The sequence below is a fragment of the Myotis yumanensis genome, unplaced genomic scaffold (assembly GCF_028538775.1).
Source record: "Myotis yumanensis isolate MYYU_CA2020_CCGP unplaced genomic scaffold, mMyoYum1.0.hap1 SCAF_14, whole genome shotgun sequence".
In the NCBI taxonomy this organism is placed as follows: domain Eukaryota; kingdom Metazoa; phylum Chordata; class Mammalia; order Chiroptera; family Vespertilionidae; genus Myotis; species Myotis yumanensis.
Window position 1 is genome coordinate 23,154,828 of NW_027223765.1, and position 19,736 is coordinate 23,174,563.

Below are 19,736 nucleotides of genomic sequence, written 5' to 3' on the forward strand. Positions count from 1 at the left end.
TGACAAAAAAAAAGGGGGGGGGGGGGGTGCCTAACCGGTTTGGCTCAGTGGATGGAGCGTCAGCCTGCAGACTCAAGGGTCCCAGGTTTGATTCTGGTCAAGGGCATGTACCTTGGTTGCGGGCACATACCCAGCAGTGAGTGTGTAGGAGGCAGCTGATCGATGTTTCTTTCTCATCAATGTTTCTAACTTTCTATCCCCCTCCCTTCCTCTCTGTAAAAAAATCAATAAAATATATAATTTTTAAAAATGGGTCAAATATTTTAAGTTATTGAAAGCTAACCAACAAATCCAGAGAGCTCAAAAACTCATAAGAAGAGAAATTTTAAAAACTCCACACCCAGTCACATCATTGTGAAATTTCAAAACACCAAAGAAAAACAGATCATAACCAGCAATTAGATTGACAGCAGATTTCTTAGTATCAACAGAAACCAGAAAAAAGTAGAATATATTCACTATTCTGAGACCAAAAAAAGACAACTGTGAATGTAGAATCATACTATATCTAGTAAAATTATCTTCATGAAAAAGGGCAAAATGAAAGAATTTCAGGTAGAAAAAATCTGAGAACTTACCATTCTCATTAAAGAAAATTCCATAGAATTTACTTCAGGCACAAATACTCCGAAGAACAAACTGAGATATGCAAAAAAATTGGTACGCAAACCATTTTTATACATGTGGGAGGGTCTAAAAAACATGTCTAATTTATAGGAGGAAAACATGATAGAACTAAAATAGTGAATAATAATCCTATATAATAAAAGCCTAATATGCAAATTGTCCCCTGGACCGGGAGTTCGACCAGGGGGCGGGGCGGTGGCAGCAGTGGCAGGTGGCTGGGGGAAGGAAGGCGCCCCCAGCCGGCAGCAGCTAGGGACCCTACCCATGCACGAATTTTGTGCACTGGGCCTCTAGTACCTTATAAATTGGGAGGGAGGGCCGTGTGCAGCTTTAAAAACATCCTAAGGCCTTTGGATTATCCAAGAGGAGAGTAAAGGTATTATTTTAGACTTTTAAATAGAATAATGACCTTAAAATAGAGTGTATTACTCCAAATAAGTTGAGATAAAAGACATAACACACACACACACCCCCAAAAGAAGTTTCTTCTTTAACTTTTTGGCATTTTAATCTTTTTTTTGTTGTCTGCCATTCTTATTTATGATAGTTTTTTATAATTTCTCATTGTGAGTTTATCTTTAAAGAGTCCTTTTCTTATGAGAATGCTTCAGGCTTTTACAGAAATGCCTCTCCAGGTTGGTTTTATGTTTGTTGCTGCCAGGCATTCCAGATACACCTTGTCTGGGATCTCTTTTGGGAGGAAGTGGGGGTAGGGGGATCAACTTCTAGATTTTGAGAGTCCAGCGAAACATAAGTGCTTTGGTGAAATTCAGGTCTGGGGTTTCAAAATGTCATCAGAATTAAATCTTTTCTTTTCATGCAGAAACGAGACGAGCGTCCTCCTCTGCTTGTCCGCTGGGCGCGCTGTACTGTCCCTCCTCCGCCTTCGGGAAAGGACGCTCTCTTTCGGGGACAGCAGCTTTTGTAGGATATTCAGTTTCGGCTCAGATTCTGGGTTACTCCAAACCCCGACCATCCGCCCCGCACTTCCAGGCCTCGGCTTGTGGAGACCAACCGCCGCTGCCACACCTGCGATGGCCGACCACCCTGGTTTGCCTGGGACGTGGTTTTTCGGGGAAATGGGGGTTTTTCAGCGCTCAAGTCAGGAAAGTTGGTCACCCTGCACTCCAGCCCTCATCTCCGGGGCCGGAGGAGACCCAGTGAAAAAGGCCACTGCTCTGGCTTTCCTCCTAACTTCTTGCATCTCAGGATTTCACTTCATTTTTTACGGGTTAAGGGCATACGAAGATGAAGGTCGGTGGTTATTGTACCCGCTCGTGCGCGGTGCTGGTGGTGACACAGCTGTGCAGGCTCCCGAAGTCCGCCGTTCCGCGGTCTCACAGGAACGGTGTCGCGCCTTCCATTCGCACAAAAGTGAAGCTTGACGGTAACAGTCTTGGTCAGTTACCCGCTATGGGGACCGGCGATCAGGGCGGTTCCCAGAGTTGCGATCTGCTCCCCCGACCACCCCACAGCTCGCCCTGCTCTCGGCACTGTCTCCCTGACCCCGAGAAAGTTCTAGAATCCTCTCGGCAGGCCTCGCTGCTTATCGGAAGGCTTCTCGGAAGGCCTGGAAGATAAACTCTCCCTTACAATTTAAACTCCCAATGGGAATATATATATATATATATATATATATATATATATATATATATATATCCGTTTTGTTAACGCCTGCATCTGTGATACCTGGTAATTGCAGGCACTTCAATAACGCTTCTTTAAAAAACGAACATCCCGAATGGCCTGACAAAGCTGGTTATTTTTCCTAATCTAATCTAATCTAATCCAATCTACAATTTGACAGAAAGGCGTCCATGTTTCGTTTCTTTTTTACCTTTTGTCCCCTATTCTGCTTAGACTTGTTTCTATTTTCTATTTCTGCAGGCATTTCCATTGATCTAGGGACCAGCGATAGGGATAATCGTGACGGGACGAATCCCCTGCATTCAGGACGCCATTTTGAAATTAGAGCCCAGAACATATTAAAATGTCTTTTTCAATTTTAACATATATTTGAATGTGCATAATAAATTCAAGTGGGCTCCGAAGGCGCTTTCGGGGTGAAGTGTGGAGTCTGTGGGTCAGTCCGTCTGTCTGTCTGTCTGTGGGCGGCGCCTCCCGGCTGCACATTGCCCTCGGCCCGCGCGCATCCCCTGTGAGGCCCCCCACGTCCACCCCCACGGGGCCGCCGACATCCCCCGCAGGGTCCCCCCCCCTCCCCTCCGCAGGGGGCGGGGAGCTGTCACCCATTGGCTGAGGCGGCTCTGACGAGTGAGCCCCAGGACCGAGCAGGCGCAGGAGTGCTTCCCAGAGCCCCCCTGGCCGCCGCAGTGCCCTGCGCCCCTCAGCCTCGCGCGGCGGCTCTCGGGACTCGGGAGCCTCGCTGCCTCCACCTCTGACTTTCCTTTCTTCTCGGGCTTTTCTCCGCTGTCCAGTCGAGGCCCGGCAGCGGGCACCAGCGGACCTAACAGCAGACCCACGCGTGGTGCCAAAGGAGCAGCCTCTGCTCCTCGTCCTCGAGCCCTGTCAGCGGAACTGCTCGCTGCCGCCATCATGGTGAGTGAAGGAGGCCTGAGGGGCGGCTGAAACTCAGTTTTGGGGGGAAGGCGAGGCGCGGAGGGGGCTGGAAGTGGGGTCACCTGGACTTCTTGTCTGAGGCACCTGCCCGGGTGCACCCGAGGCCGCGGCCTAAGAGTGGGGGGGAGAAAGAAGATGTAGGTGGTGGGGGGGGGGGGCAGGGGGCTGGGGGCGGACTACATGGCATCTCGGGGCAGGCGAGGAGGAGCCCGAAGCCCCAGGTGTGGTGGAAGGGCGCGGCCTCCGCTGACCACGTGCAAGGCCCGCGGCCTTCATGCCGTCATCCCCTCCCGCCACGGCGCGAACTAGCCTGTGGGGATCCGCCAGGTCCTGGGGTGCGGGGTGCCTGGCTCCCCCCTCCCCCACCCACCAGCTTCCCTTCCCGAGCTCACCCTATGCAGAGAGGTGAGGGCCTCTGAGATGGCGTCGGGCTGTCGCCACCGGAAGCCCCCTGGCGCAGACTTTCTGAGGGACCCGCTCGGTGACTTCGAGAGCTGGCGTTTCCTCAGAAAGTGGCTCCTTCCTGGTCCGTGTGAGGCTTGGGGGGGGGGGGGGGGGTCCTGTGTGTGGGGGCGGGGGGGGGGGGCGTCTCGAAGGGAGCGGCCTGTGAGCTAAGCGAGGGGCTGGGCCTGAAGTGTTTTCGCAGCGGCTCCTCCTGCAAAGGCAGCTCTCGACAGGCGGGGGCGGAGGCGCCCTCGACGGGCGGGGCCCGGCCTCAGGGGGCGGCATTTCCGCTCCCCGGTAGAGAGAGCTGCCTTTGCTTCCGAGGGACTGGAAATGGGGGAAGTTCAAAAATGTTTACTCTTGGGACAGTTTTCATCTCTAGATAAACCAGGAGCTTTAAACCAAGTGTACGCACCGTCATATTCTGCGGGTTGTACACGGACGTGAGTTGTGGTAAATAGATGGAGTTGATTCCGCCCCGCCACAAGGTAGAACTCTGTGAACACTGCTGACCAACCAGGAAGCCGCAAGTGCATTAAATATCATGAGTAGTTACTGGTAGTATAATAATTGTTATTCTCTCTATTTTAAGAGGCAGAGGAAGGAAATTTATATGCAGCTTTCATGAGTATAAATGTTGGAATAAAAACTTATAATTATATGTAAGTAATTTGTAACTATTTGTAACGTAGTTCATATTTAATAATCACTATGCGTTACTGTAAGTTATTTACAACCATTTCTCTATTTTTAGAGGAAAAGGAGGACAACGCTAATAGGTTATTGACTTTTTTCTGATTATAAAAGTAACATTATCTCATTTGAAAGTAATCAATATAAGAAAATAGAGGTCCATCTTAGTCCCAAAACCCGTTAAAATTTTTATGTCTATGCCCTTCCAGTGCATGTATTGCATATAAATAGGTAAATTTTATTTGACAAAAGTTGTACCATACTATATATAATCCTGTTTTACAACTTGCATCTTTCACTTAATATAGTGGATATTATTTCCAAAGATAAGTTTAAAATAATTTTGAGCTTATAATGTTAGAGTATAAGACTGTATTATTACTTGTTTTAGCAAATTCCCTTATAATGAATAATTTTTTTAATATTAAAATAATACCATAAAAAACAATACTATAATGAGAATTTCTGTGTAAATGTTTTGACATGCTTATTCTGTTAATTCCTTGAAATAAATTGCCAGGAGTGGAATCACAGGGTATGTTTTGCCCATTTTATAACAATTTTAAGTTGCACGTCTTTCCAAGTGACTCTTGATAAAATATGTACTAGTATATATTCCCATTGATGGTGCGTAGAGTGACCTATTCTCCATTTAAGTTGCCAATCTGGTAGCTGGAAAATACTTCACCATATTGATGTGCTTGTTTATTATTAGTTAAATTGAAGTTTGTCATTAACTTTTAAAATATAAATTCTTAATTTACCTTTCTACTTGGATATTTTTCCTTATCTTAATGATCTATGAGAACTCTATATTAATATTAACCCTTTGTCATTATAGACTAGAAAAATTTAGTGGTCATAAGGAAGTGCCCTTATTCCTAATTTCAAAGGAAATCAGTATATAATGTTTCATGTTAAGCCTGATGATTACTTAGAATTAGATTGATAGCAAATAAGATTCTTCTGTTTCTATTGTACTGGGGTTTTTTAAAAATTTAAAAAGGAATGCTGTATTTTATCAAATATTTTTTCATTGGTGAATTGCAATAATAGCTTTCCTAAGAATGAACCATCCTTGCATTTCCAATATAAATTGTACTTAATTATATATTTTTATATATTGTTTGAATTTCACATCTTTGTTGGGGGCAGAAGTGGACCATTTTAATTAAGTTTTGTTATTGAGATGGTGGTAATTTTGTAAAATGAATTGAGAAGTACTCTTTTTTTTTCCCTCCAAAAAGTTTTATTTTATGAAAACTGAATTTTCTTTCTCTTCTACTTCCTCTTCTATTTACCACTGTTTCTGTCTTGGTGCCTTTCCTATCCCCATCTATACACACAAATGATCTCTTTACATTTTGAAAAAACAAACTCCCAGTGAAACTAACCTAGGAATCATTTCTTAAGATTTTTTAAAAAATTTGTTTCTCTAGAAAGTTAGCCATTTCATCAAGATTTCCAAATCTACTCCCATAGAGCATATAATAGCATTTTCTTGTAATCTGTGGGCATAGCCTCCTTTTTACAACTAATGTGTCTTTTTGCTTTCTTGTCCTTTTTCTTGCTTAGCTTTGTCAGGATTGTTTATTGTTTTGGATTTTTTCCCCCAATAGTTTATTCTTTGACTTTTTTTTAAAGGTTTTATTCTGATTGTCTATTTCCTTAGTTTTTGCTTTTCTCCTTTTTAGCTTCTTCTATGGATATAACTGATGCATACAAATTGTAGACTTTTTTTGGGTCAGTGTATATAGAGCTCAGTTTGCCTGCATGTAGTAATTGAATGAAATAATATTGTTAAAGAGCTGACATCCCAGGAGTTTTATTACCAATGTTTATTTCAGCTTTTAGTTATCATTGTCATTTGGTTATCCAACTAACTATTACAGGAAATATATACTATAAATAGAAGTGATGAAAATTTTATATATGATGGCCAAGTTCAACCCTATTTAATATCTCAGCATTGTTCATTTCAGTAATTAAGAAAAATAATTCCTTCTTACATATAATTTACATGTAATTTATTTTCTGCATACTATTGATGGTTAAGATTGATACTTTAGCACTAATCTTTTTGCTTTACTGTGGAGTATTTTTGGCAATAGTTTAAAAGTAACTAAAGGTTTCCTGTTGGTTATGGATATTGTATATATAAATTACAGTCTATATATATAAAAGGCTAATATGCTAAGTGTCAAAACATTCGAACATTCGATCAGTAGCTGTGACACTCACTGACCACCAGGGGGCAGACGCTCATCACACAGGCATGGAAACATGGAACGGACTGATAAATCTCAGAGGGAAGGGGAAGGCAGGAGGGCGGGAAGAGATTAACCAAAGATTTTATATGCATACTAGAGGCCTGGTTGCATGTTTGTGCACCGGTGGGGTCCCTCAGCCTGGCCTGTGCCCTCTCACAATCCGGGACCCCCTCAGAGGATGTCGGACTGCTGGTTTCGGCCCAATCCCCACAGGCCAGCCCAAGGGACCCCACTGGAGCATGAATTCGTGCACTGGGCCTCTAGTTATATATAAATACACACAGTAGGAGTTTTAAAATCCTTGTTGTTCAGTCTTGTTAAAATGGAGTACTTTGCTTACTTTGTTAGCTTTGAGCGCCACCTGCTGGCTAAGGACTAGGACATGATGGTGCCTTAATTTAAGGCATTATGACAACTGGTAAAAATAATTTGATGAATTTTATATTTAATATCCCAATTAAGCAGGCAGCCAATCTGTACACCCAACTCCAAGCCAAACTTCCTATAATAGCTAATGGATTTTTTCTCTTTTTCCCAAATCACTGTTAGTTGTTTCAAATACCCATTTTACTTTTATAAATAGAATATGAGAATTAGAGCTGTTTCTCTTCAATTCTGGCAATACTATCATGGTGTTTCTCAAAAATGACCCTATTAAAATGTGGGGCTAGTTAATTCTTTGTTGTGGTGGGCAGCCTTTTGCATTATAAATGTTTATTGTGTCCCTGGCCTCAATCTAGCAGCACTCAGTTGTGGCAACCAAAAATGCCCCTATTCTGCAAAATCTCCCCTGGTAGAGAATCAATACATTAATATGACCCCTTATAATTTGGCACAGTTTTATAGCCTGTTATACCTGTGAATTAAAAAAGCATTCTTCTGCCATGCCAGCGCATGGCTCAGTAGTTGAGCATTGACCTATGAACTGGAAGGTCCAGTTCGATTCCCAGTTAGGGCACATGCCCAGATTGTGGGCTTGATCCTCAGTGTGGGGCATGCAGGAGGCAGCCGATCAATGATTGTCTTTCATCGTTGACATTTCTCTCTCTCTCCCACTCCCTTCCTTCCTGAAATCAAATATATATATATATATATATATATATATATATATATATATACACACATATATATATGTGTGTGTGTGTATATGTATATATATATATATTTGTATATAATTAAAAAAATATCCTTCTGTAAGATTCACAGACAAATAATATTGTAAATAGTTATTATATTAAAGGGTATCCAAAGTTCATCCACAAATGAAGGGGAAATTGAGAAAGAGAAAAGAAAGTTAATAGGAATTACAGAACCACTGTATTATTTGTGTTTTGGAATTTTGAATTCTGATTGAAAGGGGTTGGTAAATTGTCTATCCAATAGTGAGAGACATCTAGTCAGGTTTAGTCAGGTTCTCAATAATTCAATATATGTGGCTTCTATAATAAAGTCCCATTTAGAAAAAAACTAAAATTATAAAAAAATTGCAATGTTTATGTTTTATAATGGGAAAAGTTTAGAAATAGATTACTCTCTCCACCTAATTGTCATGAAACGTCACCATATCATAGTTAAAAGAAAGAATTAAGTATTCAAATAGAAGCCCAAAATAACAATCATAAGCACTAATTAATACAGAAAAGCCAAAATGCTCAAAATGTGTGATTTGACAATTTTTGTTTCATCTCTAATTAGTATAGCAGTTTGTAGAATCTTTTGTCCTTGTTTTCCTCCATAAACAGAAGTGTAATAGTTTTATCTCTCTTTTCCTGCCTTTTGTATTTAGCTCTTATAATCAATAAGCATTTTATAAAAGAATTTCAAATAGGCAGATGTACCATAAAACAATTTCTTGAAGTTCCAATTCAAATTAGTTGTTAATTAATACAGTATATACAAAATTAGTAAGTCAGTAGTAAAACCAGGAAGTAAACTTTTTTAACTATTGAAAATTCAGTAACTTATATTGGCATATTCTTTTCAAAATGAATTCACAGATGTTATTTCATCTCATTCTCCAAGTAATTTTCCCAGCAATAAACTGCTGCAAAGTAAGTGGCTTATAACCTAGTAAGGGACATGAAACCTACATCTCCTGACTAAATCAATTTTTGTTTCATTATGCTATACTACCTTTCCAGAATATATTACCAATAAATTCTGCTTCAGAGAAATTTACATTAACCTTAGTGTGGGAAGACTAAAGACAGAGTTCTGACCAGAATCCAGGAAAACAATGAGTTTCATATGTGGGTCTCTTTTTCTGAAAATAAAGATGGTATATATCTAGCAGCCCACTGTGAAAATTAAAATTATCAGTAAGACTGATAATGTTATTTCAAAAGATGCTTTGAACATCTTAGCATTAGGGATAAAGGATGATAAGCCCTTTTTTTATTAGGAGCTATATGTGAGCATGTAATGTTTTTGTGGTCCTTTCCAAAGTAAGCAAGCATACTAACACAAGGAGTATCCTATATAATAAAAGGCTGATACGCAAATTGTCCCCTCGGGAGTTCGACCGACCAGGAGTTAGACTGCTCACTATGACAAGCACTGATCACCAGGGTGTGGTGTGGAATGAAGGAAGGCGCTGGCCAGCAGCCAGCAGCTGGGGGAAGGAAGACTCCAATCAGCCCTGATCCCCGGCCAGGCCTCGGGACCCTATCCATGCACGAATTTCATGCACCAGGCCTCTAGATGTAATTATAAAATCCATGTTAATTTTGGTGAATAGAAAAATAAGACTAGAAATTATTTTAAACCTAAATTTTTGTTTTCTTTCTTATGCAGCTTTTAAAATTTTATCTTTTAAAAAATTTACCATACTTTTTAATAAGTTACTTATAAAATGAAAATTTGCTTATTGGCATAGAATAGGATAATTTTAATAAATTTATTTTTTACAAACCTGAATTTGCTAATTATTTTTTACCAGTTCACATAGTATTTTCACAAACTCAATATAAAATCAGTATTCTACCATAAGAAATGGCAATGCGCAACACTAAGGTTAAGTAAGTACTATATACCCTTTTGTTAATATTTCATGCTGATGCACTGTGATTACACCTGAGCCTGAACTAAGCTATATTGATAACTAATTTAAAATGAAAATAATTTATATGAAAATGTTTTATACTTTAAAAAATTATAGTTCACATTGTATGGTTGCCTGTATATCTACTGGTAATATCTCTATATCTGTTTACCAAATTACAGTCTGCTACAAATTCTGAGACTCCAAAGTCAGCCATCTCCAGAGAGGCCAGCACCCAGTCCTCATCATCTACGACCAGCCAAGGCTATGTTTTACCTGAAGGCAAAATCATGCCAAACACCGTTTTTGTTGGTGGAATTGATGTTAGGGTATTGTATTCATATTTAATTTATTTAAAAATATGTCTTAGGAATCATGGGATTTTTGTGCTTATTGCAGACATAAGGATTTTGTACTTCATGCAGTATTGGAACTAGGTTTGTGTTTAACCTATGGGGACTGAAAGTATCTTTGACAAAAAGCTACAGGTAGTTTGAGGATACTTGGGTGAAATAGTTCTTCCACATCATCAAATCTTCTTTTATAGTATAATTGAAATTTTCGAATGCTGAATATTTACTCTTAAAGTCAAATTCTTTTCTATAGATGGATGAAGCTGAAATTAGAAGTTTCTTTGCTAGATATGGTTCAGTAAAAGAAGTGAAGATAATCACGGATCGAACTGGTGTATCCAAAGGGTAAGTAAAACATATGCTGAGTATGAAATATAAAACACAACATATGAACTAGTTTGTAGATTACTAGAGGCAGAACTCAAAACTGGTATTTTATACGTACTTGTATAAATGAAATTCGTTGCTTTGTTATTTTCTTTCATGGAGATAAAAGTTTGCTGCCAGCTCTTTCATTTAATCGTTTTCCTAGTATTTGCATTTAAATATTTCCCATCTTTATTTATTTAACTTAAGTGGATTAATTAATTTTATTGAAGAATTGTTTTCTTTGCACATTTCACCATATTTTAAATTTTAACCTTTTTGCCATAGACAGTAAATTATATTTAGGTTTCTAGATGGGAATTTCCTGTTAATGAATAAGGTTCTCACACTACTTTAATTGTAAGAAAAAAAAAGCAGTAATATTTATAGAATATCATGTACATCTTAAAAATATTTATCTGTATATTCTTCATACTTTATTATTATCACTTTTGTTAATTATTTCATAGAATACTAGAAGTTTTAAAACATTCAGTTATGGTGATGATTTTATACTTCATTTATCTGCCTTTCTAGCTATGGATTTGTTTCATTTTATAATGATGTGGATGTGCAGAAGATAGTAGAAGTAAGTAGTCTTATGGGAAAATCTTTTAATTAGATTCTGGATGCAGTGTTTAATATTACTTGAGTCCCAGATACATATTCAGTCATATAAAATATAGAGATAGAGCCCAGCCAGCATGGCTCAGTGGTTGAGCACTGACCTATGAACCAGAAGGTCACAGTGATTCCCTGTCAGGGCATATGCCTAGATTGTGGGCTCAATCCTCAGTGTGGGGTGGGCAGGAGGCAGCCGATCAATGATTGTCATCATTGATGTTTCTATCTTTCTCTCCCTCCACCTTACTCTCTGAAATTAATAAAAATATAAAATACAGAGATAGATATACTTCTTTTTTGAAATCCGAACTTGAGTAATCTTACATAACTTGTGAGAACCTATTTGTTTTTGATTGGGCATCTAGCTTCATGAACTAGAGACAGAATGTAAAGGTTTTGATCAAATTCCATGACACCTCTTGACACTTGAGTAGTGATGGTAAGGTTCAGATAAATTTTTTTTATTTACTATGTTCTTACCACTGATCTTCTCTGATAGACATTTTTAGAACATTTAGGATGTTTATGAAAGTCTTGGAAGTAAAGACTTCAAAATTGATTCTACTTTTGTTACTATTTTTAGTCACAGATAAATTTCCATGGTAAAAAGCTGAAACTGGGCCCTGCAATCAGGAAGCAAAATTTATGTGAGTAAAGAAAGGAATTTTTCTTGTTGACACGTGTACCTTTTCAGAGAACTAAAAATAGGCTTTGTTTTCTTTTTATTCTTTACAAAGGTGCTTATCATGTGCAGCCACGTCCTTTGGTGTTTAATCCTCCTCCTCCACCACAGTTTCAGAGTGTCTGGAGTAATCCAAATGCTGAAACTTACATGCAGCCTTCAACCATGATGAATCCTATAACTCAGTATGTTCAGGTAAGAAATACCTACGTTCCTGTGATTTTTTTTGTTTTGTTTTGTTTTTTCATTTTATTCGTATTGGAAATCTTACGGATGGGAGTACCTTAAAAGTAAGCTAGTCTCACTTCTTATCCCCTGTGGAATTACATACGCAATTTCCATAATAAGTGATAACAATGTTTCTGTTAGAATACTTAAGGCTACAGGAAATCTATTTTTGTAAGTCTGTCATTCTTAGTTATTCCTTATTCTAAGCTAAAATCTGCTTCTATATAGTTTGTAAACCTTTATCTTGAAACTGACCTCTGTAGCCACAAAGAACATGTCTTTTCCTTTTTTTGCCTTATATAATAACTCATAAAATAAATGAAGGCAGATTTTCTCATGAGTCTGCCTTGTTTATTCCTCTCTAAGGTTAGCCATTTGTCTAGTTATTCTTTATTTGCAATGTCTAAATGCTTCCCCATAAAGATTGCTGACTTCTGGATATATTCTGGTTCTAGAATGGATAGGTTTCTGATGACTTAACTGTACTTGTAAACTATAAATCTGGCATACAATTTGGTCCTGGTTGGTTACTTCAATATTTGAAGTGGTATGTGGAATATTTACTATCTCCTATTGATGATAAGTGTTTATTTTCTTCATTTTCTTCTTTTCAGTTTAAAAGACATTTTATTTGCATAAAAGAAACAGAATAATAAATAGTACTGCAGTGTTTCTCCTTTGTTTACATTTTCTATCTACCTGAAGTGTAGTGTATATTTTTTATTTTTCTTGTCCTAAACATGGCTAGAAGAAAAAAACCACTTGTTCCTAACATTTGTTGTGTTATTACCTATTCTGGCTATATTCATATATACTACTACCTAGAAGTTTTTAATCAGTAATATTTATTGAAAGATGTAGTATATTTTACTGCCTCTTTCCCATTTTGGGTTGTATATTGCCCTTAAATTTTAGAAGTAAAATTCAAAAAGAGCTATAAGTTTGTAGAAAGACTATACATTGACTACACATTACCCCCATGATATTGTCAAAGAAATACAAAACTACCTAAAAGTATTTTTACAGAGAAATAGATGTATTAATATAACTTTAACACAGAAATCTATCCTAATAAAGTCTTGTCACCAGTGTAAGAAAGAACTTCTGAGTGGTGATAAATATACAAATGATATAAACATAAGCTGGCAAAATCAGTCACTTCCCTTATTTACCCCTTCCTCCTAGAGAATATTTTTTTCTTTATGAAGCCAGTCCTCAAATAGGGTCCTGCACTGCATATAGAAAAATAATTAAGATTTCTTGATTTTCATATATTTGTTCTTTGGGGAAAATATTCCTTCTTTACATTCTTTCTGAAACTTTTATTTTCAGGCATATCCTCCTTATCCAACTTCACCAGTGCAGGTCATCACCGGATATCAGCTGCCTGTTTATAATTATCAGGTAATTTAAGAGGGAACAAATGATTTACTTTGGAATATTATTGAGGCCTTTATTTATATAAATAGTTTTTCATTTAAATTAGTTGAGTATGCCTAAAATTTAAGAAAAACTTTGAATTAAATCTCCTGTATTATTAGAAATAAGGGAATGATATTTTGACAGGAATCTACTTAGCAGTAATTTTTTTCTTGTATTGTCTTGCAAAATTTGGTGTCCCCTTTATGTATTCCTCATCTTTACTATCAAATAGCTGAAACACCCAGGCTGACTTAAAACTTTTACCAGGGAAGAGATTGAAATAAAATTATTACTCAATTCTTAGAACATTGACTTCCAGTTATATTTGGTAGTGTTTATTTTAGCTAGCTACTACAAGATAGTAGTAGTTCTCTGAATTTCTCTGCTCCTAGATATGACTATATCTATGATCCATGGTCATATATCTATGGTAATAAATTCAAAGAATACTATCTTTGAGTTTTCCTGAATGCCAATCTCAAAAAATTGAGGAAAAGGTAGAGTTTATATATGAAAGTAATAATAAAATCCTCAGGTATTAGAAACATAAAGTACTACTTTCTTTCATTCTGTTTCTTTTATTATACAAAGTTCAAGAAGCCAGCATGACAAATACCACAACATTGTCTATCTGATACTTTTGTGAAAAGTGTATGAATATTTAAATATTTCCTTTTTTTTTTTTTTTAAGATGCCACCACAATGGTCTACTGGGGAACAAAGGAGTTACGTTATACCTCCGGTAAGGTGAATTAGCCAAATATATACTTCCTGTTCTTAAGTATTTTTTTGTTTAACTATTAATATATTTTTTGAGCTTTTGCCATATCATGTATGCCTCGAAACATGTTTAATTGCCCTTTTACATTATGTGTTATGGTTTATTAATTTCTTGTCAACTCAAATGTATACTCCCTGAGAGAAACTGCTTTCTGTTTCTCAGCTTGTTTTTGCTTAAACAATGGCCACATGCATACAACAGTTGTTTAATTCATTACTGATAGAATATACAACCCAAGAAACATAGTATTAATACCTATGATAATGCTAATTCTATGGATTTAGAATTAGTATTGAATCTGCTTCTAGTTTCCTACCTATAAAAATGTCTGTTGAAGAGAAACAAAGTAATATTTTTTTTCTGTAATATGCTGTATGTTATATAAGAAAGGGAATTTAAAAAGTGCTACCTCTAAAATACCTAAATCTTTATTACTTTCTGTCTTTCATCAGGACTGGATATTTGAAGGATATAATATGAGTTGAAGTTCTCAGGTGCTGGGAAATTTCCATTCCCTATAATTTGAAGTTTCTTTTTTTTTTTTTAGAGCACTTCCAATTCTGATTGTGTTGAGGCTTAAAAGACATTTCAAAATAAAAGATTGCCTTATTATTGCATTTCAGCTTCAGTTTAAAATAAAGTTTCTGTGGTAATGTAATTGAACTTCAGCATGGCGCACATTTAAACTTTCAATATCATCTCACCATTTTGAAGAATAGGTTGTTCAGAAATGTGTCTAATGTATATCCCTTTAATTATACTTTTATCATTTTAAATGCAGGTTTATGCAGCTGTTAACTACCACTGTAATGAAGTTGATTCAGGAGCTGAAATTTTGACAAGCGAATGCTCGGTTCATGAAGCTACTATTCCATCCTCTGGAAATGGTCCACAAAAGGCAAACATACAATTTTATTAATATTTTTATATTTATTTTTTCAAGTTTTAATAATGGCCCTTTGAGAAGTGAGCATCTTTTCCCAAATTTAAATATGGGAGTCATAAATGAAAAAGCTTGAGTAATTGATAATATGTCAGTTTATGTTAAAGTTGATGAAATTCCAGGCACTCCCAAACTTTTAGTATATAAATATAATTTCTAATTTAGTAGTTCTTTTCCTCAGTTCCAATTTCATTTTTATACTTTTTTAAAACCATACTTTAATAAGTATTGTATTAACATGACTTAACAGAATGCAATGGCAAGTTTCCTCAAGCCTCCTATTCTGCAAAAGAGGAATTAGTACGAATTATACCTACATGTTTGTTCTTTGTTGTGTTTTTGTGTGTGTGTGTGCGTATGTGTGGGTTTTTTGTTGTTTTTTTACCAATTTAAACATTTACCTAGCTAAATAGTAACATGCAGTTATTTATGGTATTCTTTCTATAGCATTATACATGGTAGTTTTCAGGAGTGGTGGAGTCACTAATAATAATTAAAATATTGAAGTAGACAGTTTTTTTTTAATCATTACAGCAGATTCCTATAGTAACAGTGTTCTCAATTTTGAATTGTCTTATGTTTAATTGAATGGGTGGGAATATGGTAACAGTGGAGAATTTTCATTGTAGTATGTGAACTTTGTCCAAGTGTTTTTCAGTGGAAAAAAAAGGTCAAGAACTACTGAACTATATAGGACGAAGAAATTCTCTGATTTGATATATGATTTGAAATTTGGAAACAGTATTAAAATAGCTCAAAGTATAATTATAATATCAGGTTTTTATCCTGGGTATTTTTTTCTAGAAATGTTGGAGTTCACTATTTCTTATCAAATAGGAAAAATTAAAGAGCCTTAAGCTAATATCTTAGGGTTTTACTAAATTGAGCCTTTAAAATCAGTACTCTATCACTAAGGTTCTAAATATTTCTTGAATTCGGTAGGAAAGTTACATTCTAAGTGACATTCTATGTGGTTAAGAATTACGAATTCCCTAAGAATTCTTTAGAAATAAGTGTATTTATTCATTAAACTTTATATAAAAAGGGCTTGTTAACAGTAAGTAAAAGGAATAGTCTTTAGATTACAGAAAACGTCTGTGTTTCAGAAATCTGTGGATCGAAGCATACAGACGGTGGTATCTTGTCTGTTTAATCCAGAGAACAGACTGAGAAACTCTGTTGTTACTCAAGATGACTACTTCAAGGTATGAAAGGAATAGCACACAGGATAAAAAATCACATTTGTCAACCACAAAGCATCTTTTTTTCCTGTGGTATATACATTTTGAGATTATATAGAACATTTAATTGAACTCTTGCATTTGACTGTAACCCAGTAAACCACTGTGAGTGAGTTTTACCAGGTAATGCATTTTATGTTGCTCAAACCTTGATGTAGTATAGTTTGTTCTTAGGGGACAAACCTATAGCAGAAGCTTACAATTGAAAGAGTTTGTGAAAAAAGAGAGTTGAAAGGGAATATTAACTTGATGAAATAGAAACGTTTTTAGATACAGAAAACAGAACTTAAGAGTACGTGCATATTGGACTAAAGAGAGCAAAGAAATTGATCACTCAGATGACATACTTGAACTCTGTAGGGGACAAAGAGGTAAAGTGAAGCAATAAAAAGCTGAGTAGAAAGAAATGGAAGTTGATTGAGAGTTGGTGGAGTGGAAGAGAACATGGGTGTTTGAATTTAAAGAAGTCTGGTTTCTGATTCTGGTTCTATTTATCACCTTGGACAAGTCATATAAATTTTGTTAAGGCTCCAGTTTTTATAAGTCTAAAATGAGAAGACACAAGACTAAAGGTCTCTAAAATCTCTTTAGTTCTGAGTCTGTGAATATGGAAAGGAACTAACTGTTCACTCCAGTGAGGGAATAATATTGTATGTGCTTAGTAAAGGGGCGTTTTTGTTGTTTTTTTTAATAACATGTTTATTGAATATAATACAATTCACTCCTTTAAAGTGTATAGTTCAGTACTTTTTAGTATATTTGCAAGCCATGACCATAATCACTTTTAGAATATTTTAGTTACACCAAAAATAAACCCCCTACCTATTAGCAGTCACTCTCCATTTACCCCCAACTCTAGTCTTAGCAACCACTAACCTACTTTTATTAAGGATTTGCCTATTCTAGACATTTCATATATGTATGTATGTATCTATCTATATATATATCTATATATATAGATATATATATAAAAAAAGCTTAAGTCATCATTACTTGGCCAGTTGACCTAACAACTGGTCAATATGACGCACACTGACCACCAGAGGGCAGACACTCAACGCAGGAGCTCCTACAGCCAACCTCCCATTGGTCCCTCCTCCCGGAGGGCCAGACCCAATTGGCCTCGATCACTGGCCAGGCCGAGAGACCCCACCTGTGCACAAATTCGTGCACCAGGCCTCTAGTATAGAATAATACATTTGGCTTTTTGCCACTGGCTTCTTTTACTTAGTATAATGTTTTAAAGGTTCATCAGTGTTACAGCATGGATCGGAATTTTCTTTCTTTTTATTTATGGATATATCATTTTACCCATTCATTACTCAATAGACTTGCATTGTTTCCACTTTTTGGCAGTAATGCTCTCAGCATTTATGTACAAATTATTGTGTGGACATATGCTTTTATTTCTCTTGGGTATATACCTAGGAATGCAATTGCTGAGTCAAATGGTAATATGTTTAACCTTTCAAGGGACTTCCAGAATTTTCTAAAAATGACTACACCATTTTACATTCAAAAGGAAGTTCTTAACCATTGCTTTGTGTTTTAAAACAGGGAAAGAGAATAGTTTTTTCCATCTATGAAATGACATAGAATGAAGCTTAAAGCCTTTTTTTGAAGGGTATACTAAGGACTTTCTATAATACAGAAGAATAGAGCCATAGCAGGATTAAGTTCTTACCATCTTCTCCACAGGGAGTAAATATTCATTTAAAGTTGACATTTGTTCTTTTGTTGTTTCATTCTACATAGTATAACTTAAAGGGAAAGAACTGGTATTGTATCACAGCTTTCCTTTCCCAAAGTTCTGAAGGTTAAATAAGTAGTACTTAAACGATTTTTTTGCAAAGCAGAACATGGTCTTTAAACTTGAGTTTTCAACTGGTATTAGACAAAAGCTTCCAGAGTTTTTGAACCTTCCAGAGTTTTTTGCTCCTCTGGGCTAGAAACACTAAGCAGAAATCAGAAGTTGATAGCCTACAGTTATCTGGCCTTTAGACCTATTTTGATTGGCTAAATGTTATTGTTTGTTGAATTTAAATGCATTGAGGCAGGTTATATACTATTTCCATGGTAAATTCCAATCTTTCGTCTAAATTTCAGCTTCTCCATAATTTTTCTTATTCTACCTGATCTTTGAAGAGACTTCCGTTTGTAACCACTTTTCTGGGCTTTAACCTAAATAAGATTTTACCCTGTTAACAATTAAATAATTTCCAGTTACCCTTCTTTATATGACAACTGAATTTATCCCTAGGAAAAGGGCAGGGTTAAAAAAAAACACCCTAATATGTAGAGAAGAAAATACTATTGTGTTATTGCTGATTTATTCATATTCCTTCTATCTGCACAACATAAAATGAAAGGAAAAAGTTGCATATATTTTTAATTTTTTACTTCATTTCCCAAAGAGTGATGTATCTTCATCACAGGTGAAAGGTAAGCTTTTAAATATGTCAAAACTTTTACTTTTAATCTAAAAGCATGGAATTTCAGATTGAAGTGCAGTGCTGTTCTCAAGCTATAATGTACCAAATGCACTTTTGTTAGTAAAATCAGTGTTTTTTGAAATTGCATATATTTTCACCAATTACCTTTGGGTCATCACTGCCAAATCATTAATTAAGAATCTGCATAAAATGGTAGTGATTCTAAGTTCTCTGTTTCTGAGTTTACCAAGTTTTATTTTTTAATTAAATTGTTGAATAAAACTAGTTCATTGATACATTTGTCATCAGAATTCAGGAATACTTTCCAAAAAGGATCACTTTTCTCTCATTTATAGTTTTTAAACCTAAAATTTTTACAACTTTCTTAGTTCATAGTGCTAATAGGATATTTTCAATGAAATAAAAAGTACTGTTTCTGTCTTTTCTAGGATAAAAGAGTGCATCATTTTAGAAGAAGTCGGGCAGTGCTTAAATCTGTTTGATCCTCTCTTCTAACTTTCTAGTCTCGTGGGAAGTTGCTGGTTTTGAATACTAAGAAGAGACTGAAAGTTTTTCACTATTATAGAAATTTAATTCTGAGTATTGATAAATCACATTAAGACTATACAAGCTGTATTAGATTGCCTAGTTTTATTTTACATTGAAACTGTTTTTCATTAGATGTTTAGAAATTTGGTTCTGTGTTAAATACATAGTTGAAAGTAAAAAATAATTGAGACTGAAAGGAACAACTTTTAAGATTTATCTGTAAGGGTGTTTTTTTTTTTAAAGAATTGAAATTGACATTTTAACAGTTTAAAAGTAAATGCTGATTTTCAAAAAATTGTCTTAGCCAACCTACTATTTTGAAAGGTCAGAATTTTGATAGTTTGAATACAAGTGTTTCACTTCTCTAGCAAGTACCTGTGAGTAGTACAGTATTTACAATTTTGTGCTTTACATTTATGATTTGTCTAGAAATTAACTGCAAAAGCATAGTTTTTAAAACT

The 19,736-nt window shown here is 36.1% G+C and overlaps 1 protein-coding gene across 1 annotated transcript; it reads left to right on the forward strand.

Annotated features, from left to right (window-relative positions):
• The first annotated feature begins 1,875 nt into the window (after window positions 1-1,875).
• On the forward strand, window positions 1,876-19,348 carry DAZL (deleted in azoospermia like). The gene is made up of 13 exons (XM_070391418.1): window positions 1,876-2,014; window positions 3,066-3,186; window positions 5,920-5,923; window positions 9,837-9,983; window positions 10,261-10,352; window positions 10,911-10,962; window positions 11,581-11,644; window positions 11,735-11,874; window positions 13,240-13,311; window positions 14,021-14,071; window positions 14,892-15,008; window positions 16,160-16,258; window positions 19,176-19,348. Exons 1-13 carry the CDS (start codon window positions 1,876-1,878, stop codon window positions 19,227-19,229), a joined length of 1,152 nt encoding a protein of 383 aa, XP_070247519.1. The 3' UTR covers window positions 19,230-19,348.
• The last annotated feature ends 388 nt before the right edge of the window (window positions 19,349-19,736 follow it).